This window comes from Plectropomus leopardus, chromosome 13 (genome assembly GCF_008729295.1).
Source record: "Plectropomus leopardus isolate mb chromosome 13, YSFRI_Pleo_2.0, whole genome shotgun sequence".
In the NCBI taxonomy this organism is placed as follows: Eukaryota; Metazoa; Chordata; class Actinopteri; order Perciformes; family Serranidae; genus Plectropomus; species Plectropomus leopardus.
Genome location: NC_056475.1, coordinates 22,737,654 through 22,764,551, shown reverse-complemented (window position 1 = coordinate 22,764,551; position 26,898 = coordinate 22,737,654). Strand labels below are relative to the sequence as shown.

General features: G+C 40.3%; 1 protein-coding gene across 1 annotated transcript; it reads left to right on the top strand.

Moving 5' to 3' along the window:
• The first annotated feature begins 1,513 nt into the window (after positions 1-1,513).
• Positions 1,514-24,852, top strand: zbtb20 (zinc finger and BTB domain containing 20). The gene is made up of 4 exons (XM_042498839.1): positions 1,514-1,722; positions 18,245-18,389; positions 20,014-21,543; positions 23,896-24,852. The coding sequence occupies exons 3-4, from the start codon at positions 20,034-20,036 to the stop codon at positions 24,426-24,428; spliced, it is 2,043 nt and encodes a 680-aa protein (XP_042354773.1). The 5' UTR covers positions 1,514-1,722; positions 18,245-18,389; positions 20,014-20,033; the 3' UTR covers positions 24,429-24,852.
• The last annotated feature ends 2,046 nt before the right edge of the window (positions 24,853-26,898 follow it).

Below are 26,898 nucleotides of genomic sequence, written 5' to 3'. Positions count from 1 at the left end.
TCAAAGCAGTGACGGAAGGGTGTCCTCCGTTGAACCCGCGGTATTAATCCACATCACAGTCCTGCAGATGGCGCGCACAGTCAACTGAGTGCCCTGGGTGCTCACCACGGTGCTCACACAACAATATCCGTATGGAGCCTTACCCAGCTTGAGAGATGGCGATTGTCTGAAGCGACACCTCTGTCTCTCCTGTACAGCTGGAGGGCTTTGAAAGCAAAGTTCAAGAGTGCAGCGTTTTATCCTAAAATAGAGTTTTTCCAGAGTCTTTAGGCGCAGCGGCTCAGGAGGCAGGGCGCTTTATCAGGCTTGCTGGTCGAGCGTAACCTTAGTTGACCTCTTTGTCAGTAAAAGCTTGTCTTTCAAGATGCAGAGCCGCTTACACTGAACATCCTCTGCCCAGCACACCAGAATCACACACATGAATAATATATTGAAAGTATCTATTAGACATTAGGCCCTCAGTGTGGTTCATTATTCTGATCTGAACTACAGACAAGCGTGTGCGCACACACGCACACCTGTCACTGTCTAGACAGGGAGGGGGCACCAAGGCGGTGGGTGCGGGGGGGATCCCACATGACCCATTAGGCTACTGCTTTATTCTTTGCCAACCAGAATATATCTCAAGGCGTTGGATAATGACAAAAAAATCAACAACAACAAGAAAGAAAAGCAATCGCTCTACCAAATCTGATTGGCCGGCTGAACCGACACGAATTTTTTTCTCCTGCTCGCAAACTCGAGGTCAGCTCGGGACGTTAAAAAATAAATAAATGAGAAAATAGAAATGCGTAGAAAGTAGAAGACACGGCAGACAATCTAGCTTGTTGGTGGCGGAGGTGATTGACGGCGCCGCTGGCCAATGAGAAGCCGCGGCGCAGCTGGCTCGCTGTACTGGCAGAGGCGGCGTCCAATGCAAAGTTCAGACGAATGATGGACACATAACTGACAATTCCCCTGTCCTTTTGATCCAGACTGGGGATAGATTTGAGTTCATTCACAATTGTGAACGCTGATATATTTGAACAGCGAGCATTGGCGCACGCACAATATAAAAAAGGGCATATAAATGAAATAGAAACGGCGGGGGTTGTGCGTAAAGTGGGGACTCTCTCTGGGGGTGCAACATCACTGCGAACCCGTTTCAAACCTCATCACAGGTTTCGTTACGCACCATGGTCTCATTTATGAAATTGCTGTGTTGCTGCTCAGGCTGGAGCAAACTTAAAAAACACCTCGAGTAGGAGGAACACTACTACTACAACTACTATTACTATAACTCCCACCACTTCCAGAGAGCCATAATGGAGCCGGTTTCCCCGTCCCACCGTGCTTCCTGCGATTGGGGCGCAATAATGTTGACGGATTTGTGATCCAACCCAAGACAGTGCACTGTTCTTCCAATAGCAGCTTTAAGTGAAAAGGCGTGCCTGCCTGCCTGCTCCCCCTCCACCCCTCTCTCCCTCCCTCCTCCTCCACCACCACCCCTCAAAGTACTCGATGTATAGTTAAAAAATGGGAGGGCACACTTGAACCGAGCTGCTCTATGAAGGTAGGCTGCAGCGTGTGTTTATTGATGAGATGAAAAGAAGATGGAAGTGAGAAATGAAACAAAGTAAAGGAACATATTAAAAAAAAAAAACTATACGCGCTTCGTCGGGGGAAAACAGGGGGAGCCGTGGAAACGCTGTCGCCACTTTTTGAACGAGCTTCGAAGTGCAGGTAAGAAATTGAGAAAAGTAGGAAAAAGGGATGGGTCTTTACAATATCTATAACGCTATTATTACAGAGGGGGGAAATTAGAGGAATTTCATACGTAAGAGATGGAAACATGCTCGCTGACTTTAGGGTGATGTGCACGAAATACCACAGACTTCCATGTAGTTGTGGCCGGCTTTACCAAGCAAATCAGCTCTAGATAATTGCAAACTTCATTCTTTACAGACATTCTATAAATGTGACGCCAGCGCACGAAATGAAACGAGTCCCGCATGTTAGGAGACTCAGTTTTTTTTGGCTGGTTTTGTTGTCCATTTCTATTCGAAAACGCGCTGCCCTGGCATGACGCAAGTTTCCCCATCTGTCATTATTCTCACCATGCCCCTTTACCTTTAGCCCTTTACTTTCGGATTTGCCCGTGAGCCGGACAGGGGACACTTGAGAACAATACTCCGGGCAAACTGTGTTCACAGGTCTCTCAATCAGCGAAAGCCTCAGCGATGCTCGCAGGCTGCTTGTTCACATTTTACACACTGTGAGCCCGGAACAACTGTGGCAGCCGACGTGCGCATTTGGCTTTTAGGTCAGTTATTTGAATTAGAGGAAACGCGTCTCCTTATTGTAATTCACCACTGTTACACGCTCGTACTGTAAATGTATTTCTACAATACATTTCAGTTTGTTGAAGTTGCCGAAAAGATGTTCTCGATGTGTGATAATTTGAGCAGCGGCTCGTACAGCGCGTATACTCAGACAGATGTCTAGCCTACATTTTTTATGAATTAATATCAATACGGCTTGGCATTTATGAGATGGGGTTACATTAAGATATGTTCAGCAGGCGGAGGGGAAGGCTGGCTAATATTGTGTCTGAAGGTAAAACAATACTGCAGGGTCAGTTTCTTGGATAAATCACAACTAGATCCTCTGGGACTGTGCTCTGGATTTTTGGTGCCATGTTTCCCCCCCACCCCCCCAAAAAATGAATGATCCCTTTAATTGTCGCAATCCGCTTTTATTCAGTTTGGGGAGGAAAAAAAGGGTTGCGATGTGAGGATGTTTTGGCTAAAGGGTGGCCTAGATATGAGGCCATGCTTTGGTGTAATTAAAGTTGCAAGAGACGCTTCCTGCGTGCCTTTTGAGATATTTTGTTGCAAAATATTCATGGGCAACTCGTGATCCCTTTGCTCTTATCAGATGGCTTTAAAGAGGCACTTCACCTCTTGAATAAAGTTAAAATATGTATATACGTTCAGCATTGGCGCAATAAAAAATAAATGGAGCAATGACTGCCCGAAATTCTCAGAAAGGGCCATGGGGAGTTGTGCCGGAGCAACATGTCAGTCTTGTTCTTTAGGGCTCCATCTATCCGTGCGCGCCTCTGTCTGTGTGTGTGTGACTGCAAAAGGGACACAGTGTGCGTGTGTGTGTGTGTGTGTGTGTGTGTGTGGCAAACAGATGTTGTCCCAAAGCGCTTGGCTTTGTCAGATAAAAAGAGTAAAATAGCGTGTTCCTGTGTCTATAAGCGCACGGATGTTCTTTTTTAAACAATACAATACGTTCTGTGTCTGAATAATAGGCACAGGCTCGCCATATAGCCCAGAAGTTGTGTGCAGGTATATCGCTTTGCGTCAACACATTAGTCAGTGTCAGAGGTTGGTTCCGGTGTGGTCACTGAGGGTGTCCCTACACAAGAAGGCCGGTCCCGGGTTTGAGGCTGCGTAAGAGCGCAGCGCTGCGTCCAGCTCCGGTCTGTGGATATGCACCTGTGTGTGTGTGTGTGTGTGTGTGTGTGTGTGTGTATGTGTGTGTGCGTGTATTTTTTTTACTATTATCCCTTCTCACTTTTGTTGTGATCACTTCCTCTCCCCGCCTTCATTCAGAATATGTCTCTACAACGTAAACGGGCTGCAGTCCTATAGGCTCGGTTATGTAATTGATGGCTACACTGGATCGTTTGTTTTCTGAATGGACACATTTGGAAGAACACAGAGCTGAGCGCGCAGACCCGGCGTAGCAGAAATGCAGCATTTCACTTTGATGTAAGATTACAGCTGGGCATGATTATAAATCTGTCCCATGAATTGGAGCATATTGATTGACAGGCTGCATGTGGGTGCGTAAAGTAGAAATTATATTGTCACGAAAGAGCACACTGGATGGAATACCCTTCATCTGAAAAGAAACTCCACATAAAACTTAATACCTGTATTTTTGGACATTTTATTGTTTGATGAATTGGAGGGTGCTTGTCTTGTGTGTAAGTGAGCTCTCAGCACAGCTTGATGTCAAAAACTCTCGTTTTATCAGCACAGAGGTGCACAGGAGCTGCTGAGAGAGAGACAGCCATTATGTGCCTCTGGGAGTGTGTATCAGGTGCCCAGTTTCATCTCAGTTAAGTCACTAATGAGTATTTATATGTATATATTCCACATGTACATTAATATTCACAGTGTTTGAGCCATCGCCATTTGCCAGCTTTCTGTGTCACGGCTAAAACCCACCCATGACTAATGAATATTTAAGAGCATGTCTGCAGACCAAGGAAACTCATTATTATATGAAGGAGACCCAGCAGATAAACTGTAGACCTCCTCAGATGGAGGCAAGGGGGGGGTGGGGGGGAGGTGTTCAGTTAATCCACACTCAGCAATCAATCCCAATTTTCTTCTGGCTTCACCATCCTTCACTCGTCCTCTGTAGCTTGTCACCCCTGTCTTCACATTCAGCCCATTTATTATTGACCACACTAGTGTGTGCCTGTAGCATTCAATTTTGAAATGTTTCGGGCTGATTTAGTCACTCTTTCGCACGTTCCTGCCACCTGGTTATTTGGGTTTACTCAAGTGAAAACGTGCAAGGAAGCCATGCTGGACTAATGTAACGAGTGCTTCTTTTTAAGAGACATGTAACAAAAAAAAAACCAAAAAAACAATCATTTTGTACTGTACATGCACACAGATGGCAGGTCAGTATTCCAAATATTTTTTAAGAGCTGCAAAGGCACTGTTGCCCAAATAGGCAAGATAGAGACATCTCTCTGAAGCCTCCGCAGTGCCACGTTTCTGGTTATTTCCACACCATGCAGCCATGTTCACCAGGCTTTTACCAGGGAATCCTGATGGCTCAGAAATTCCATAATTAATTTATAAATATATTTTTTATCGTGTTGTTTAAATGCAATTCTCTTGAAAAGATTTTGAGGCGTTGGTGATGAGCAATAGTGAAAAGGACGAGAGAGGGCATGTAATATTGGTCATAAGTGGAATTAACCCAAATTCACAGAGGCATGCAACACTGTTTATTTTACCATATTTAATGTCAAGTACATTTTTTTTAAAAATTTAAATGCATAGTTTAAATTAAAATTCTGTTTGAAAATTTAACCACTGGCAACATGATCGTAAAATAATATAAATTCTTGCATGCAGCACCAGTGTAAAATTAATATTGTAATTCATAACTCTAAGTAGGGCATTGTAACTAGTGTAACAAAAGACGTAAAAAAGAAATATGCACTTGAGTCCATCCTGGCACTTTGTCTACCCCAGTTGAACATATTTGGCAGCCATTTTGGGAATGCAGTAGAGATCCATCGATATAACGAGCCACTTTGTGGATTGCATCCAGAATGTCACAGTGCTTGTTAACTGCTTGGCCTTTTTGTCTCACACAGTGTTTATCCCTTTCCCTCCTTTTTTTTTTGTTCCTGTATAATTCTCGTTAGAAGAATATTCCCCCATGGAGCAAAACTAATCTTTGATGTGATTGCCAGACTGAGACTGTTTTCAGGTGCGCCTTAAAGTTAATGATAAGTCTTAGAATTAACTACAGAATGGCCTTCCAGCCTTTCTTAGATTTTAAGCTTAAAGATTTGTTTAGGATGTAAAGTTGCTCGCCTGATGTTTATAGTAAAGGCTGCTGTTTTACAGCAGCTGCAGCTTTAATACTGCATTTGAGTCCCCAGTTACCATGGCAACCCCCCAAAAAAATCAGATGCCTCTGAAGCACCAGAGGAGTCCCAAATAATTTTATATTGAGCATGTTGTATTTATTCATTTTATTGTTATGTCTTGGTCATAGTAAAATATCTAATTAGTGACTAATAGCTAACTCTACCTCGGTGGATTGTTAGCATACATGGATTTTTATTTTTTATTTTTTTACAAACTACAAATTATTGGCAGTCTAGCTGCCTCCTGGCTAACTGGCTTGGATCCTTCTACCCACAAAGCACCTTTTTCACACATAACATGCTTCTCTTCACATGATATTATTTTTTTTTATTATTCTTGAAAATACTAATAATACAATTGCAAAACCTATTGAAAATCCGTACTAGTTGCTTTTTTGTAATTAAGGAGAGAATTTCCCCTTCAGCTGCATTATGCAACACAGAGAAGCTGTTACGATGAGTTATGATGATTTCCTCCCAGCTATAAGGCAAGGCTGGGAAATAATATGCCTTGTTTAAGGCAAGGGAAATTTTATCTTGTTTATTGATGATCATTTTGCCAGGATAAGAACATTTTTGGAATAAATCAGTTATGTATCATGCATTCATAATGCTTTAAAGAAGACTTTTGTGACAGCTATAGTACGTCACATTTGTGCAGACTGGCTTAATTTGTCAAATCCTTGAGCAGGAATTTTTCAAAACTGCTCCTGCTTTTAGTAAATTTGCAGCAGGAAGCTAAAAGACCAGTCATGAAAATGACTTTTATTAAACCGAATGTCACTCAAAACCCAGTGACTTTCAGAGCTTGAGAAAACCAAAAACTTTAAGGCATGTTTTTCAGTTTTCAAAGGACTTTTGTTTTAGAATCTCCCCTCCCTGCGAGTATCACAGGAATGCGTAATGAAAGCACACATTGAGACTGAATAAGTATTTGCGAATGTGCCATGCTGTTGTCAGGAGGCTTTTGTCCCGTTTTAAAACTTTAAAAAACTCTATTGAAACACATTTAATATATACGGGATGGTAAATATAACATTGTTTCAGGATTGACTGTTTTCATTTAAAAAATATAAATAAAAAAGATGACACACTTGCCTCAGTAACACACTTGCCTCAGAATGTGTCTTACTTTAATTATTACACACAAATGCAATGTAGCACCAGAATTAATTTTCTCTTGTACAATATAGCTATTACACAATTCTAAAATATTTTTATAATAACCCCAAGTAAAATCTATTTTTTTCCCCATTATTTTCACATGTAAGGTTTTTTTTTTAATATCTTTTGTTTCATACATACACAGTTACATACAATACAAACACAATCCAGTTGTGGGTGTGACCATGTGTTTCCATTACCTTTGCTAAAATTGCTAACAGCCCCTTCATGCTTCTCTATATTTGCAGTTCTGGTTTTTGTTTTTGTTAAAAGTCATCTGTTTGAGAAATGGTGCTATAAAACCCAAATATCATATAACAGCTTGAAAGCAGGAGGTGCTGTACAACAAGTACAAAAGTTTTTAAATGCATACAACTTGTTGCAATAATGTATGTTTGAATCCTATACGACCTCTTTTTTTTTCTCCAAAGGCAAGCATTTAAACGTAATTTGAATTCCCTCTGTTTATACACACGCAGGCCCAGGCATTCAACTGATGTGAAAAATGTATCCTGGATTCTAATAGCAAAGTTGTATGTTTGCCAAGGTGCATGTGTGTCCTCAGTTCACCCTGCTACCCATATGGTTTTCTACAAGTCATGGTGAGATCACTGCCTCGTCGAAGGGGAAAAGTATCTAAAGAGGGTTTAAGGAAATAAATTTGAAAAAAAAGTAACAGTTTCTTCGGTAACTTTTTAACCTGTTTTTTTTTTTAAACAGAATGAGTGCTGTGCATTCTCAGCTTCTCTCTTGGCTTCAGGGGGACTTTTTAAGCCTCGTGTCAGTAAACAGCACTCACAGCAGCCAAAACGTTAAGATTTTGTCTCACTCAAGGTACATCGGTATGCACTGTGCAATGAGTAAACTTGCCCGTATTTACACAGAATTATTTACACAATAGTATTTGTGTTGCGGTTTTTATTACAAAATGTAGATTGCTGGGCATATTTCCACAGAATCTAAAACCGCATTTTATTTTCTATCATGTTGACTAAGTCGTTTATTTTAATGCAGCTGCAGCAAATCAGTGTTAGACATTTTGTCTTTAGAAAGTTATTCTTTTAACGAAGAATTTTCTTAAATAATTATTATTAAAATAATTATTAAAAATAATTTTCTTAAATAATAATTTTCATCTCGATACTGAAAGGATTATCTGCTGTGATACTGTCTACATTGTTTATTGCCCTGAAAATGACCTTGATAAAGACAGATTTCAAAACAGAACTCTTTCACAAAATCATTATTAACAGCTTTTTTTTTTTATTAAGAAATGAACGTTTTTGTTGTTCTTGGACCGTTGCAGGTGATCTACGACAGTTGGTCCACGTGACTGAGGAAGAGCACGTGTAACCTGTCCAACAACAAGCAAATTTTCAGTTTTATTATTGGTGTCAGGCTTGTTTTTTTTTACAAATGTTTGACGTTTAAAAAAAAAAAAAAAAAGTGATTCAGATCCCTCTCAAGTCTAGTTCATAGCACCTGCGTTACATTTTCAGTACAGATGCAGTCCATGTGTCAGGCTCTCAGTGAGATAGTTGGGTGGTTAGTACACCAGTGTAATAGCTGTCAGTTGTGGCAGCAGTGGCTCTTAGAATAAAATAAATAGCAGCAGCTGTGTAAACCAACATTAAGCTTATATTTATCATTTCTATGAAAATGCATTTCAGACAAAACGCTTTTACGGCCTTTGACTGCAGTGGGCTAGTATCTCAATATACATTCAGTCATTCACTCAATATTTTCCATTCTTCTGCCTATTCAGGGTCATTTCAACGTTTTCCAACATGCATTTAGGCGGCACAAAATCCCGGCCAGGTCACACACAGTCTCACACACTCATACAGGCAACAGGAGTTAGTCATTAAAAGTGTACTATTGGATTAAGTTCTTCAGAAGTTCTGTTGCCTGAAGATAAGTGAAAAACCTTTCTCAGCTCAATGACACTATAAATGACTTTGAAGTAGCACAGCCATGTGGCATGATTTTTTATAGTAATGTTACCAGAAACAGCTGATGAGCTAAGGTTACACGCTGGGGGCTTATGGGTTATAGATTGTTACCATCAAAGATAATAATTCTGCTGCATTCAAAGAGACCACACTGACCAGCAATTCATGTGCATTAGTGAGGCCAAAAGGCCAGATGATTATCATAAATGGAGCTGATGGGTGGTCATGTTATCTCTCCGCTTTGTGCTGTGAGTTGACTCCGTAGTGACTCTGCTTTCTGTATAACACATCACAAAAGACAACCTAAACTACATCAGCATTTAATAATATTGGGAAAATGTACATAAAGTGTGATTAAATAAAGAGAATAAAGTAGCGTTGATACGCAGCCCGAGAGGCTTCTCTGTAAACACACAGTATGTCTTTGCAACAGATAATAATATGATCTGGTATCAGTGATCAGGGGCGTATCACCAAATTCTGGGCCCTTTTTATAGGTTGTCTCTGTGGGGCCCCTGCCTTTCTTTTCTTGATCCATGTCTCTATCATGCACCTTTTTATTTATTTATTTTATTTGCAGTCAGTTTGCTGTCTCTTTTTTCCTTTCCTTTCTTTCTTTTCTCACTCAGCTTTAGCTACAACCAGACACAAATCCTTGTGTAAGGGTGGACTTAACCATTTTTAGTAAGAGGGGCCTCAGATAGTCACACTATGTCTTTAATACAAAGTTCAGTCTTTCAACCCCTTAATTCAGCCAATTTTAAAATACTTATGGCATGAATTACAAATGATTTTTTTTATTTAAAAAATTGCAAACAAAACCAGTTTTCATTCTAGGCTTTTCACAACTAATACAGAACTAATATAACCATACTGCAACATAGTTCTGCCCTGCAGTCAGTCTTGAGCTCTGGGTAATAAAAAAAAAGGTTATGTACAAAGACAACCTGCCTGCAAAACTAATTTAAAACTGAATTTTACACAAGGAAGCACAGCCTTAAATTAAAAAACAGTCGTTGAACAAAGAGTGCCATTTTTAAAATATTGCTTACAATTTTTACACACAATTTTACTACTCTGATGCAAGTATAAACGCAGTGCATACGTGACACTCTGACCTATTCAGTATTGATAAAGGTGGCTCATATGAAGCTCATAAGTGGTTTTATAAGTTGAAGTTTACATAAATTATTGTAGTTTTTCTATTTTATTCTTGTCCTCAGATTTTAGGGCTGATGTTGGTGAGACAATAAATACATAAATATATGTATCCTAATGTATTCTTTAGATATAGTTAGTAGTTTTGCAAAATGACCACACCTGTGTTAAGTGATACTTTCTATGAGTACTGACCTTACGTCAGCGCCACCAAAGAGGTTATGTTTTCGGTTAGGTTTGGTTTGTTTGCCAGCAGAATTACAGAAAAACGTTTGGCCAGTTTTTTTTTTTAATTGATATGGACGAGTAAAGCACAAGCCAAGGAAAAACCCATCACATTTTGGAACGTTTGAATCATGTGGCAGACAATTATTTTTTTTTTACTTCCGCTACCATTGCGAGATCGGGCATTTGGCCCTGGTCTGCGCTCTCCCTTTTTTCATCGTTATGTGTGCTGCTCTGTGACGACACCTCCTGTGTCTCTGCTCTGTGCGTTTGTGTTTTCTCCTCCCCGTGCAGGTAGTGGGTTGGCAGTGCAGGTTGGCAGTGCAGGTTGTTGGTGCGCTGCGGGCTCACCTGGGCTGATGAGCTCAGAAGCTCACAAAACCGGGCTCTTGAGTCTGCCTCAGTCTCTCACAGCTCCCACATGATCTCGTAGTTTGGTTGCTTTGTTTTTTCCTTTAGCGTGCAACATCTTCAGACATTATTTTCCACTCACCATGGAAATTGTTGCACCACTGATAATACTGATTGTTCACATTTCATTAGTTTGTTTTGCAAATAACATTTTTAAATAAATGGTTTCTTTTCTTTTTTTTCCCTTCACCCTTTTGTGCACTCTCCCTCCTTTTTTTCTGAACCACGAGCATGTTCGTGACAAAGTGGGGGCTCATCTATTAGTATAATGAAAATACCATTAGTTGTGTAAACCTGTTCTAATTTTGCCGTTTGACAGAACTTTTTGTTAAGGTAACTAAATTTTGATGCCAAAACTGTCTTTTTTGCCATTATGTTAGTGGGAGAAATACACATTGGTTGTGTCTGTTTTAATTAATTTGGGGGTGAGGGAGCTTTTGTCAGTGTTGTGCTGTTGTAGCTCTATTTGGTGGGTTCTGAATAAGTTTGGGGCCTTTGGTTTTGGCCTTTGTTTGGAGTATATTCCCTTTGGTAAGTTTATCCCACGTGTTCTCTGTGGGGCAAATTTTTATAAGGCAGTAAGGGTGGGTAAAGCTATATGATCACGCTTACTTCTGTGGCTTTCTGGGAGTGGCTTTATATCAGGTGCTTTCCAGTCCCACTGGTTTTAGTGATTAAATAACTTTTCCTGGTAATTGCTGGAGGACCTTGAGTTTAGATGGGTAGTTTTGGGCTAGTCTTAGTTCTTGAGGGCTTGCAACTCCTTTGTTGAGGCAAAAGGGGGTGTAAATTTGGACGATTGTGCAACTGGATTTTCAAAAGTATATTGTGTCTTATGGAAGCATTTTAGTCAGCTAAAATCTTTAGATAACATCTAGTCTATTTGAGTTTGTTTTTACTAAAATACCAATGACACAAAAAAAAGGTTTTTTTTTGCATTTCTCTCATTTCTTGTGAAATTCTGTAGTTGGCTTGCTCAACTCATTCGTCTTGCAACAGAGTATTTTATGGATAAAGTTACCTAACGTGGTTAGATTGCACCCCTCCCCATTAGATTAACAGAAAACCATACCTTTGTGCCAACTTTTGTTGATTTCAGATTGTGCTGCTGCTGCATGTCTCAGTCATTATATCTCTGTTTTATTGCTCAGCTAAGCCGGCAGACCTCTGGACCAGAGGTGCTAGCACTTGGTTAAAGTGTGTATAGGGCACTTGTGGTCAACTATTTGAGTGTGTCAGCATTACATTTTTAGATGTGTCAAACGAGCTGACGAGACATATATAATCTGTATTTACAGCACAACAGCTTGCCACACTATAAATACACTAAAAAGTGCTACATCCATAAGGCTCAAATTAAGCCCAGAATATTCAGTATTAAGTCATCTGGATTTTATATCACAGAATGAGTACAACCTGCAGTTGAAGACGCAGCATGTTAAAGGTATCGTTAGTTTACCTGAGTAATGACTCACTGTTATCTCAGCCCGATGGCATGTGTATTGTTGTTGCCGTAGCTACAGGCTGAGGAAGTATGTTACATCATAAAAACCTTTTGCAAGGTCCATTTTCACTGTTTCCTTCGCTTCTGCGTTGTTAACAAGCAGAACGTCATTTCGGTACACTGGTGAACCCTTTTAAAAGACAAGTATGGAGCTCGGGAGTGAGGCTAGCTTGCTGACCTCTTGAAGCACAGACCAGGCTGGAAAAAAAAAGTGCAGGGGTTGTGCTGGACTGCTCAAAGCACCCTCGTGCATTTGTGAAAAGTTCAGCTCTGTGCTGGACCAGCTCGCCACTGGCTGGTGCACCCTCGTGCAGCTGCCGGGGAAACACATGGCAGAGAAGTTATGAGGCTGATCACAACCATGTTCACAAATGGGGAAATAATCAGATTATTCAATTACAGGTTCCTTTTATGTTCAGATATATAGCAGGACAAACCATGTTGTAAAATGTGTGGAAAAAATGTTTTGATTCCAATTACATTGCATCAGTGTCATAAATATCTTAACATAATCCACTTATTTGAGACATGTTGCTGTTTGACCTCCATATATATTTTTACATGTGACCCTGTGAGTGTAAGGCTTGTGTGAACATTTCTTTTTCCGTTTCTAAATACTGTACATGTGAGAGTGTGTGTGTTGTCTCGATAGTGATAAACATAGTATACACTTAACCGAAACATACCCAGAGTCTGTGCTGTACTGTATGAACTGCCTGCTTGTTAGCAGAGGTCCCACACTATAGTCTCATAATTTTGCACCAAGCATCTTTGTTCTGCTTTATCTCCCAAGGACATAAAGTCAGGAGACACTTTGTTTTTTCTCTGAGATATAAAGGTGCTAAAGCCCTGTGCTACACAGTTCACTAGTTGAGATCATACGGCCACAGAGATATGAGTAGATATTTCTTGCCAAACCGAATTAATTAACTGCCCTTTATCATGATACACTAGTAATAGACAGAGGAGTCCTGTATGAGCATCTTTGTAGGTTCATGAAGATCTCTCAATGGCCCGCGAGGTCCTTTTTTGGAGAGCCAAAATGTCCTTGACATGTGTAGTAGCTGTAGAGAGGCAGTTGCTGTGGACACTTGTGCCTAAATGATAACTCTTGAATTTAGCATTATCTGCTTCGGGGGTTAGAGGTGTTTTGGAGACTATCATATGAGTAGTCAGATGGTTCTTTTTGGTCAAATGCTCATTAACAAAAGCACAGCCATTTGCCAGTTCTGAGCTGTTCCTTAAAAGCGTCCCTTTCCAGCACCAAAGCGAAACACTGTCTTTATCTTTTTGAATGGCTGTAAGCCAACAGTGGCTGTTTGTTTTTGCCCTCCATACTCCTTTTGGAAACGTCCTAAAATACAGCGTTTACTGATGGCACTAATTCATGAATGTTTGTGTGCCTGGAAAAAAAAAAGTATATTAGAAGTAGATTATCCTCCCATCTGTAAATAGACAAAGGATCTGCTATGGATAACGGGTGGTGGTGGGTGTGTTTTTGACAGAAAATGACGAAGTTGAACAAGCTGTCCTGTCAAAAAATATTTAAACTGTCCTTTACTTGTGTAATGGCATTGTAGTGTGAGTTGGTATTTGTTTGCTCGAGGAATTTATTTGAAAGCCGCACATCCTGTCACATTTGATTGGCTTTCAGTTGGAAGGAATGTGTTATCACATTGATCTGCTGTGCTATTTGAGTCATTTTAGTGGCAGTGGAACTAAACACGAACAGTTTGATTAAATTTATGACGACTATAAAGAGTTAACAACAGTCCCAGCTTGTGTATGGTGCACAGAAATGCAGCTATTCAAGCAATCTCGATTGAGCAGTGGCCATAACGTTACACTGGCACGCTGTAATTACTTTACAATGCTTTGACCAAGAGCGTTCGCGACAGGAAAAAAAGGAGTTGTGAATTAATGGAATGCCATTTTACAGCGTTTGCATATTTTTAAAGTGTCCCCGGTGATGAGCTTGAAATCGAAACTGTAGTTGTGAAGGAAGAATCACTGGGATGTGCTGAAGGTGAAAAGTCAGTTCAAAGTACAGGAAGTAGTTTCACGCCAAAATTATGAAGACAACACCTGACTCAAGTGTAAATCATACATGTTTTGAATTATCGTCAGACATTTAGACACATTTCAAAAAATATTTCGTTGGTGTTATGTTAACACCATACAATTTCAGTCAAGAGAGGAGGAAGGGAAAAAAAAAGTGTAAAAAATCTTGGCTCAACTTGTCAACTGCCTACGTGCTTGTTGATGATTCTCAGTGACTGCTATAAAGGCAAATCAATTAAATTTTGAGAGGTGTTTTCTGCTGCGTCTCCCAGAGTGTGTGTGTGTGTGTGATTTAGCTGCATTAGTTACCTTACCTGTTAATTGCTTCACAACGTTATAGACGAACACTCGAATGTAATAAGAGAAGCGGCGCTCTAAATTACTCTGATTCAATCAGCCAACACAACATTGTTGGGCGGAGATGAATATTCAGTTACCTGAAAGAATAATTTTTAATTGTGCTGATCAAAGAAGAAGCAAGACAAAGTAAGCTGAAGTTTAATTTGATTTATTTTTCAGAAAAGTTTGAGAGTGATAACAGTGAGTTGCAGCTGTAAATTCTTAAATAAATGTGTCTTTGTTGAACGCACCTTGAATTATCAGATCTTGAATAACTGCTTAAAATGTGCGCTCACTACACATTTACATTGTGCAGTAAATTACATTAGATCCCATACTCAAACCATACTATTAAAGCGTGATTTCTGGCAGTTTATATGCTAATGCACTTGGGCTAAATGGATGATTGAAATTAATAATTACAATGTTGGACAGCGACGGTTAAGCAGCAGAGATTTCAAACAAACTCATAAATTACTATTAATTAGGTGCAACACTAAACACTCTTGATAAGTGCAAATCTGCATCAGCTTCGTGGAGGTGCCGTATGCACACGCATGGACATGAGGGTTTTTTTGGACAATGCCCCCGTGGGCCTTTTGTCTCCAGATTTAAATGTATCAAGGGCCTTGAATATATGATGCTTGTGTTGTAAGCACTATTTGCATATTCAGGATGTATATTATTCACATGGCTGATACTGCTCCTTTCATAAAGCATGCCTCTTATGTCTGTTCTCAACCCCCATCCCCCATCCTCACCATTTTAACCCCCCCCCCTCCCCACCCAGCAACCCCATCTTGATTAACTAATGTCCAATTCGATGCAGCGTATTTCATGAGCTTGTCACCTAATACAGGCAGCTGATTAACCTGGAGTCTGGCTGGTGAAGTTGCAACCCTCATCTCCCTGTCTTTTTTTTTTTTTTTTTTTTTTTTTTTTTGCCCCCACCTCCTCTCCACCCCTCTACCCCCAACACCCCCCCCCCCCCCCTCCTCAGTCTTTGTTGTGGCGGCAGCAGTAGAGCATGCATTGCATTGGCGGTCTGAAGCATTGTGTCTGATTTCCAGCAGACAAACTGACCTCTGGGGATTTATTGACAGCAAACTCCACAGAGGCAGACACAGAGCTGGGAGCATGGAGAGGCAGCCAGAGAGGGGCGGAGGATGTTGGGGAAAGGTTTCGTAGGGAGGGGAGGGGGCATAGACGGAGAGACAGACAGATGGAAGAAAAGACGGCGAGAGAGTTTCGACGTGATGAAACAGGAAACAGGTAAAGGCACACGGAGAGCCGGATCAATACGAGGAGGGGGGCGGGGAAGATACACACCCCAAATTTGGTTGAATTTAAAGAAATTGTGTTTTTTGGTGGAGCGTTGGGAAGTGAAAGAAAATGGCTGCCTCCTACAAGGATCTAATTAATTTTGAAGGATCATCAGCCCCTTTAGTCCAAGGCAGGGTACAGGAGGGAGGGAGGAGGGAGGGAGACAGACCCCTGGGCTGATTAGAATTCACTGCAGGTAGGCGCTGGCTGCTGCTCACCCACTGTGTCACGGCTAAAATGGAATCACTGTTGTGAGTGGCAGTCTGGGCAACTGAGGCCTGCTTCCCTTGGCCTGCTCCTTTGTTGCCAGCATTCACCTCACTTTACCCCTTAGGCAGGTGGATTTACATGTCTGGATGGGCGAGGGAAGCCAGTGAGGGAACATATATGTTTGCATTGTCTAACAGTAGCGATGAAAAAAAAAAAAGAAAAAAAGAAGAAGAAGAAGAAGAAAGGGCCCATGGCACCAGAATACAGTTACATCTCAAGCTAACGGCTGCAGAAGAAGGGGGGGAAAAAAAGGTCAAATATTTGCCACCATTATGGATTTGAGCATTTTGGCTCACATGTGTGCGGGAAGGCTTTAACCTGATATTTTTGTTGGTTTTCACAAGTCAATTTTGAATTATTTTAGTTAGAGCGGTTAGGGTTACACCTACAGGAGGGTTTATAGTTTGGTTTTAAGTTTAGGTTTTAAACAAGGCTCATGTTTGGGGTTCAGGCTCTATAATGAAAGGGCTGAAAGTCCCAGTTCAATTTACAGCTAAGCTTAGAGAAAAGGGTTTAGTTTGAGATTAAGGGGTAAAAAATTTCACAATAAAATATATTTTCTGTCCTGACCAACATGGAAGGACTAAGCAGTGTGCGTGTTTAAGGGCCAAAGAATAATCTGTATAATAATAATCTCAGTATCGAGTGATCACCCTCTGCTGCTAAACACGCTATTACTTGTCTATATCTAATCAACAGATTTGTTAGTTGACAAGGACGTTTCAAGAAAACAAGCGCCTGTCTTGCTGCTCGCAGCACTTCCCAACATGAGGCCTGTGGGCACAAAGCAGCCTGTGAACGCAGCCATTTTACACTTTAACCCCTCAACTCTGGTTCTCCCCCAGATATTCTCCTACTCCGTACTAAACTTTGAATAAAATCATCATCTTATTTGACCATTTCGAAGCCATATTTATGCTCTGATATGCATCTATTACCTTGACACCCAAACACAGAGGTCACTTGCTGTAAAACTGAAAACTTTTCATTGGAGGCTTCTGTCTCTGAGGCACGTCCTTTGAAAGTGCTTGAGATTTGTAAAAAACAGAATAAGATGTGTCAACATTAACGTGCAGGTCTGGTCAAATCCTCGCCTTGTTCTGTTCATTCAGCACACACTGTTGTTACTGGCATTTCACTGAGAGCACTTGGTGTTCGTGTTGTAGCCAGTGTGACAGCTACGAAACATTTTTTTACTGTTTCAAAAAAATATTTAAGAGTGTCATGTCACACTTGGAATTACGATCCAAACTCCAATGAATGATAAATATTCACATCCAAACACACGGAGTAATTTTTACATTCTTTAAGCTCTGCAGGTTGAAATATTTGAGGGTGCTTTGACCATTAAGAGGGAAATTTTAAGGGAATATATAATTGGTTCAGTGCTCTTTTTTTCAGTCTCCCTGACCTCAGATGACGCCATTATGTGTCTTCAATGTGGTCACATTGTTTTATTCACACTTCTTAAGTTAAACCTGCTTAATAATGTGTGTGTACAGCATGAGAGCAATTGTGTGAGGCTTTCTTAGCGTCACAAAACCAGCTCATCACATGCTTAATGTTGTTGAATGCTTGTTCGGTGTTTTTCAATGAATGCCTCGTGTTTAATATGTGACTTTTCTCTATTATTACAACTTATAATGTGTGTGCCACGTCTATGTTGGACATTGTCTTGTTTAATTTGTGGATTTGAAAATTAGAAAGAATACACACACAGACTGTAGTGTGTTGTGTTTTATTGTTGTGTGTGTGTGTGTGTGTGTGTATGTGAGTGTGTGTGTGTGTGTGAGTGTGTGACTGAGGCCTTTTGTAAAAAATTTAATGTGGGTAAATTTAAAAGGAATTTTGATCGTTTTCTTGGTAAGGGTGTGGTTTTGTTGCCCAGCGGCTTAGATAACTGCCAAGACAAGAACTGGCTCTAATACCAATATTATTTCCAACCTCGATTTGTAATTGGATGTCATGTGCACACAGGAACGTCCATTCGTCTTGCTTTGAAAACTCTTCACACATCTGTTGCAGCGTGTCTGTGGAAGATATTTGTGTTACTGTGGCTCCCTGTTCATTAAGGGAGTGGCAATATCGACGAGGCAGTATGTGGCATTAAGATTTGTCTTTGTCTTTTTCTCTCTCTTCCCCCCCTTCCAAACACTGTGGCAGAGCAACACATGATTTGGACAGAGAGGACTGACAGCCTTGCCTAGCACCCGGCCTCTGATCAGCCATCTCCACCAGCAAACTGAAGCTTGACCCGCACTTCATCACCAGCCACACAAGCATCTTCGGAACAAAACGTCATCTAACTGTGAGTACTGAGCTGCTTCAGTTTTTTATTTTTTTGCCTTTGCGTGTAAGTTAGAAATAACTAACAGCCATTCAGACTTTGTGCTAACACTATTGTACTGCGTCTGCAGCACATTTCAGGTGAATTCTACTTCATTTGGATAAGCAAATCTGTAACTATCAAATTTGGTTTTACTGTTTGTGCCAGTGTTCAATTTATTTCTTTTCTGTGTGTAAATGCAATACAAATACAAAAGCATTTCTCCACATGGTTACATCTTTTCTTCACATACACAAAGCTGAGTATTGATTATGACATTTTATCACCAATACCTTTTAAATAAATCTATTATTCACTGACAGACATGGTGTAAATGAATTATCTACAACATTTCTAAAGTGGTTTTGTTCAGCTTCCAGATTCAAAATGAGCACATTCATCTGCACGAACAGGGCTCTGTTTCATAATCAGTCAAATAAGGTCAACGGCTTTAATGAAATTATACTCAAGCATGTTTATATGCAAAAGAAATTAATTTTACTGCAATTATGGAAACCCACAATTTGCATAATTCTTACTCTCAGTACCTACGTCTTATTTTGATTCTGATTTTCATTTCTTTCAACATCTAACTAAGAAAAGAATCTTAAGTTATATTCCACGCTGATCAGCCGGGTCACATCTAGTGTATTCCTAGGATAGTTAGGAAGCGCCATCACAGTGAACACATGGCTAACAAAAGAGGCCTGTTGTCATCTAAGCTCAGTGCACCACCTAATGGCGGTTGGAGGAATTTCAGGAACACACACGGAGAGAGAAACTTGTATTATTAATTAGACGGGAACCATCTTAATTGTCTTTAACCTTGTCAATGTGGAATTTTTAAACCACAATTTAAGAGACAGATTTAGCTCTGGTAATTTGATTCTCATCCTAAAATTATATGACCGGACTGAGGGGAAAAAAATTAGAATTACCATATGTGTAGTATCCTTTTAACTCTTATGTGTCTTTATAATAAGCATCGATATTACTTACATATTTAATTGTAATACTGAAACTAGTTGTGTTTTATAACATACAGCCAAAAAAAAAATGAGCCTCTTTGCTTGTAACTATGCTATTACATAGTGTATGCTTAATTATGTTAAACTATGTAATTTTAAGATGTTGGTAATACTGTAAACGAGTAATATAAAAATAATATTGTTATATATGAAAAAAGGTATAACACAGTTTTATTTGTTTGTGTATAGGTGTAAATATCTGGTGAGAAGCAGGGGGGATGTCCACCTCAATATCCATAATGTGCATTTGTGCAGAAAAAAAACAAACAAAAACAAAAACTTACCTTTTCTACAATCTGGTTAATTTTCATGCAACATTTTTTTACATTTGTCCTCCAGGACTTTTATTTAGACAAAATTAAGGACATGGACATTATACACTGCTGCAGAAAATGCACAGATTATTGCATAAAAAATTCACAAGAGCGCAGGAAATTAAGTGTTTGATGCTCAAAATTCTCCGGTGGAGTGCGCCCCTAACTTCATTTGTGTCCTCCATAATGTTGACACACAACCTACGCCCTTGTGTTTGTGTGTGTCAGAGTTTTTAAGTCGGGTGTGTTGCTTCCTGCTTGCAGGTGACATCAGTTGCAAGGGGATGACCGAGCGCATTCATAACATCAATCTCCACAACTTCAGCAATTCTGTACTTGAGACCCTCAATGAGCAGCGCAACCGTGGGCACTTCTGTGACGTGACTGTTCGGATCCATGGAAGTATGCTGCGAGCTCACCGGTGCGTGCTGGCTGCTGGAAGCCCCTTCTTTCAGGACAAGCTGCTGTTGGGCTACAGCGACATTGAGATCCCTTCAGTGGTCTCAGTGCAATCCATCCAAAAGCTGATTGACTTTATGTACAGTGGGATTCTGCGGGTATCTCAGTCCGAGGCCCTGCAGATCCTTACTGCCGCCAGCATCCTACAGATCAAGACCGTCATTGATGAGTGTACGCGCATCGTGTCCCAGAATGTGGGCCTGGCTGGGCCGGGGGGGTTCCCTGTTATACCAGGAGACTCTGGTCAGGAAACACCCCGTGGCACGCCGGAGTCTGGCACCTCTGGGCCCAGCAGCGACGCAGAGTCAGGTTATATGCAAGCAACATCACAAAGCATGGACCGTGCATACACATCACTGTACTCCTACCCCGGCCTCACTCTGCAGAACGGCACCCGCGAGCGCCCCCTGTACATTAACCCTATGTCGACAAATTACGATCCAAATCTCAGCACTCAGAAGGACCAGCAGTCTCAAGATCCGCCCTGGATGAACCGCATCCAGGAAAGATCTCAGCAGGTCGACCGCTTCATCTCCACGGCAGAGTCCACCCACTGCCGCAAGCAACCCCGACCGGTACGCATACAAACAGGAGGGATGCACATAAAGCAGGAAGCCGAAGATGAGTACAGCTGCTACGATAATCTGGGGGACTGCCAAGACGACACTGACCATACTGAGGGTGTGGAGAGTGAATCCAAGGTTGAAAGTTTTGACTCAGGGGTGAGCTCCTCCATCAGTACTGAGCCAGATGCTATGGAGCAGCAGCCGTACCTGACGGGCTTTAGCCGAGACGGGGGCGGGGACAGTCAGCAAGGTGAAGGAGGTCTGGTGCAGATAGAGGTCAATGACTCGTCCCCGGAGCAGTTGCAAGAAACGGAGGACGGAGACACATCCCACAGCACTAGTGACAGTAGCATGATGCAGCCCCTGCCAAACTCAGTCATGTCCCAGTCCCTGCCAAGTGCCCCGCACTACATGCGCCAGGCAGAATCACACACCAGCAACCTGAGGATGCCGCTCACAGTGACCAGCAATTCCCAAGTGATGGGCGCTGCTGGAAGCACCTTCCTGCCCACACTCTTTCCTACACAGCCGGCTAGAGACAAGAATTTATTTTACCTTCCTGGCCAGCAGCAACCCCAGTTTGTGGCAGTGCCGCCCCCTGCAATGCCATCATTCCCGAACCCCATGTCGGTACAGCAAGCGCCAGCTCAGCAGCAACAGGCTGTCGGAGGAATCGGTGCGGGGGAAAAGAAGCCCTATGAATGCACTCTCTGCAGTAAAACCTTTACTGCCAAACAGAACTACGTCAAACACATGTTTGTCCATACTGGTAAGTCTTATTTGTAGTAAAGACTGTTGTTTTTATGATAGTAAGCTCAGTTTTGTATTATCCATAGTGGAGGTAGTTGCTGTGCTTGTAATTGGAGAGGCTTATTTAAAAAATATGTTGCGTTTTTTTTTGGATAGTGGATGACAGATTTTTAAAATCAAAATCAAATCATATTTAAATTACAATATGAACACTTTGTTTGATGTGAATGCTCATAACATGTTAAAGATGTGACATTTCTACATCATAATACAAAACAATATCTTAGACAAGAGGGCATTCATTGATTTGTGCTGTTATTTTAATGACAGCATTCTGCAGCGATAGAGATTTGTCATTTTAATAAAATGCATATTATGTGTACCCAGTCTTTGAGGCTGTAGTTGGACAGCTGAGAATGTGACAAAAGAAATACCAACCAAAAAAGTATACACTTATGATCAGGACATAAAACATATAGTGTATAATGTAAGTATGTTAGCTGTGTTTTTATATATTGTAAAATACATATCAATTAGGTCACAGTTAGTATCTTTGTTATCATTTGTATCTGACTGTGTAGTACCAGTAGATTGCTCATGCAGCATATTGTTACACTGTGTTCCTCTAGCACACTGACAGCATTATCAATCACAAACAGTAGGAATCATCATCTCACGGTCAGAATTGGATATCATATAATTAGACGATTTCGTAAAAATCGGCCACTCACAAAGACATTATTATTCATTAGAATCCATTGCCTGGCCAGAACCACCTGTGATGGCTATTCCAGACCAATTTTTTTCAAATTTTGCTCACACAATTGTGTGGAGCAGAATGACACGTGCTGACAAACAGTGGCATTGTTAGGCCTAGGCCTGAGGTTTCAGCCCCGAATGTCATATAAATAGCCCTGCATTAAATATATAGGCGATGAGTATATATTTCAAAAATAAGAATAGGCCTAACAATAAAAAAAAAGCCCCAGATCTAATAATTTGTCTTTCTGTTTATACTTGTACTTGAACACATACATTTAGTTACATTCCACCAGTATTAACATAAATACATACATTTAACTAATTTTCCAACTCTAGTCTTGAACATTTTTCCAAGTGGGGTAAAGTATTCTGTACTCAATACTAATTAATAAAAACTACTAATATTTTTCTCATCATGATTCATTATTAATCTGGAGAGTCAAACGTTTTTAGGGATAAATGAGTTGCCAGAGAAGATGAAAAGGCATAAAACAACAACAAAAACCAAACCAAAAAACCTGGACGCCTTCACTGAGGTCTGGACTAAGCCCCCAAAGTCCTCCAGTCCTAGAAATGCCTCTGCTGAGAACAAAAGTCACTGATCAATCAATCCCGTGAGATGAGATCTGAACTAAATCTTGCAATGAGAAAAAAAAAACTCTTCACTTAAAATAAAAAAAGGCAATCCTGAGGTACTTTGGCAAATGTAATGTATAACATCCTCAGATGGCACCTTGATGTAAGACGAGGGTGAAAAAAACCTCCAACAGTCATGAAAAAAGACTAAAAGAAAAGAAAAAAGTATTTATACAGTACACTCCCAGAATAGCTAAAAGACGACGTTCAAGTGAATGATACACACGTGTGTCATTGACTGCAATCTAAAAAGAAACAGCTTTTCAATTGTATGAGTTGTATTGCAAACATAATGGTGGTCCAGAAAACACATAAAATAAAAGTGACAAAGAAAAAGTATGATTTATTGGCTTCATTAAATCAAAGCATGTAGCTCCACATTAATTCACTCAGTGCAACAGCAAACACTAGATACACAGGACTTCATTAACTTGCATGATGCAACTTGACTATTCGCAGCATTGTCAGTCCTCTACCTGTTAGTTTTGACTAATCATTAATATGTTAATATTTTTCAGCCGATAATGTCAGCAGAGACAAATGTGTAAAATGAGCTTATGTCTCAACAAACTGAGAAAAATACCAAATAGATGCATAAATTATTTGGTTTGTGATTGTATGGATATTGTTGTGTTTTTCAAATGCTTCCTCATAGCTCCACCTTTCTAAGTCATTACAGCAATTTTTACTTTTCATTAAATATTAATATCATGTTGCTGTAACTGCGTCAGAGCTGATTACAGGAAACATTTTTTCTAACTAAGCTGTACAGCACATAGTGGAACCAGCATCATAACAAAGCTAATACAGGTTTAAATAATTCTCAGCTGATGCATGTGCTGGTGTAAATAAAGCTGGTGGCTTTAGGCATCGAATATTGCTGCATATTATTACATACTGTGTAAACCTAATCCTCAAAATATATCTCTTCTTTTTTCCCCCCTTAATGCTTTTGTCTTGCATGTACATCCAGGTGAGAAGCCTCATCAGTGCAGCATCTGCTGGCGCTCGTTCTCCCTGAAGGATTACTTAATCAAACACATGGTGACACACACAGGGGTGCGGGCCTACCAGTGCAGCATCTGCAACAAGCGCTTCACCCAGAAGAGCTCTCTCAATGTCCACATGCGGCTGCACCGTGGAGAGAAGTCCTATGAGTGCTACATCTGCAAGAAGAAGTTCTCACACAAGACCCTACTGGAGAGGCACATGGCCCTGCACAGCACAGGCAGCGCCATCACAGGGCTGTCGGGGAGCGCAGGCACCCCGGGCCCCGTCTCCATTCCCATGCCTATGGCTGTCCCGGAGCCTGGAGCTGTGGTGGCCCTCGCCATGCCGGTGAGCGGAGGTGCTGGAGTAGGGGCTGGGGTTGGAACAGGAGTGGGTGTAGCTGCAGAAGCGAGCTGCCAAGAAGGGACCACCTACGTGTGCTCCGTCTGCCCTGCCAAGTTCGACCAAATGGAGCACTTCAATGACCACATGCGAATGCATGTCTCCGATGGATAAGTACTAATAGATAAACTTCTTTCAAAAAGAATGACAAATAAAATGGCACTAGATTTTCCTTTTCTTATTTTGAGGTATGAAGAGTAATGAGTATAGACACTGGCACATTAAGTTTCCCAAATTTTTTTTTTTTTTCTGTTATTCTAAAAGAAAAAAAAGATGGTGGCCTTAAGGCTTAGTAGTTTGATATTGATCTACTGGATGGATCCTAACTACAGGCCTCTAAATGTATGCTTTCCTAAAATACTGATTTATGTGTTGAACACTACCGAAAGGCCTACGAAAGAAACACATACACACAAACACACCTTTAGTGTAGATACGTCTGAATGAATATACATGTGCATATATGTTTGAGTGTCTGTGTATTTGCATGTTTGTCCATTTGTTCGACTGTGTGTGTCTGTGTGTGTGTGTGTGTGTGTGCGTGCGTGCGTGTATGTGCGTGTCTGTATGTGTGTGTGCGTGCGTGTGTGTGTGTGTGTGTGTGTGTGTGTGTGTGTGTGTGTGTGTGTGCGCGCATTGCCGTGAGATCTGAATCATGGCAGTTGTGAACCCATACTGACCAGTTTGGAAACTATAGATGTCCAAGCTTACTGTGGTATAATTTACAACAACAATAACAAAAAATCATCTGGGGTTGGGCTACATATTCCCTCTAAAAATACTGATGGTCACAAGATTGCCTTCTTATGTAAAATATAAAAAAGGAGAGTAGTTAATTTGACACTGGGTTTTATTTATTCCTATGGTATTAAGGGATTATAATGCAGCTGTTGTCAAGGTACCAATTTCAATCATTTTACTGAAATGTAACTTCCTGTCGGTTGCGACAGCGACGTATATTTCTCATTATGTTTTGTAATTGTTGTCCATGCATTTTGATGGTTAAGATTTACTAAATTAGGGTGTGTTGATGAGACAGTATTTGAGCAAAAATATGTTTCTTTTTTTCTGAAGTTTGGAGTTTAACTCATTTGCATACACTGCCACTAATATCCTAAAAGACTGTTAAGGCTAGTAAACCTCTTCCATTTCAAAACACAAGAAAAAAAGAAAGATTCTTTTGCTGATGTTCTTTTTTTTATTTATCATCTTTCTTAGCCTTTTCACACTCACAGTTATGGCAGGCTGGCATATGCGACTAAACTCTCTCCTTCATAATTGCTGCTCCTCAACTTGCACCTGACTGTTATGGGATGTAGATTCAAATTGCCACTTAAACTCGTGTTATTGAGTAGCCTACATGGTTTGATAATCAGATTATAATATTGGGGAGGAGGTTAGGCTTGTTGTTTATTGGAACAGTGCTAAAGAAGGAGGGGTATAATTTCAATCAAATTTGAATGGGAAATAAATGCCATCCTGATCCTAGAACCCCTGTATAACCTGTTCATTACTATTGCAAAGCTATTTCAGCAAGTGGGAGCTAAATGCATCACTCTTTATGTGTTGATGCTCCCTGAAGGCTCAAATGGCATGCAGTGTTTTGAAAGGAAATACAGCCTCAAAGCAAAACAAGTAGCTCCATTGAAATCACACTGTTTCCTGATATACCACAAGTTGCAGATGGACTTTCTAGACAATAGTATACATTCCTGATTTTTCTAAAAAAAAAAAACAACAAAAACCTAGACACAGCATGTACAGAATAGATTTGGAAGCTAGTTGTCATCCATGCATCACATCACGCAAGGCTCATTTCTGAAATTTGACTTGTTTTGTATTGCTTTTTATTCGAAATAGGACACACACACACACACGCACACACACACACACATGCAACTGCCTGCAACTGCAATCTGAAGGATTTGCTCATTTATGTGAGTAAACACTTTCGTAGTTGTATTGTTAAAAGAATAACTAACTGCGTACAGCGGTCTTAAAAAGGCCACTGTGGATTTAAAAAAAAAAAACAAAAACAAAGTGCTACTTTGCACATTTTCTTAAAATGCCTGTGCTTAATATTTAATCATTTTTCCTTAAATGAACTTCTATGATTTTCTTTTATTCAATTTCAAAGGAGAAAAAACATTTTTTTAAATCTTGATAAGTGGACTGCATTATTTTCTTGCATATATGTTGCACTGCTTAAACCAATAAGTGCACTACTGTTAACAGAGATATTATAGTTTTTAGAAAAGAGGATTTTTTTTTTTTTTAAATCTAACATTTGGTTGTAGAGTTCACATGTTAATAGAATAGCTTTGTTTCAGTTTATTCATAAGTAATTCAGCGGTTCTTGGCTTTTGTTATCGCTTGCAGTTACCTACAGTATATCCTTGTGCCGTGTTAATGCAAGCATTTTTTTTTTTTCAAATTTAAATATGTACCATTACGTGTACTCATCTATGTTTTAATAACCTTTGAATTCATTCTTTTTATGGAGTCAGTTCCCTATAACAGTTAATCAGTCACATTTCTTTAGAAACAGACAGAATTTTCCTACGAGAACATCCAAGCCAAACAA

Excerpts from the sequence above, each read along its gene's own strand:
- zbtb20 (XM_042498839.1), top strand. The coding sequence starts at position 20,034 with ATGACCGAGCGCATTCATAACATCAATCTCCACAACTTCAGCAATTCT. Across the intron at positions 21,544-23,895 it reads ACACATGTTTGTCCATACTG|GTGAGAAGCCTCATCAGTGC; the intron begins GTAAGTCTTATT and ends ATGTACATCCAG.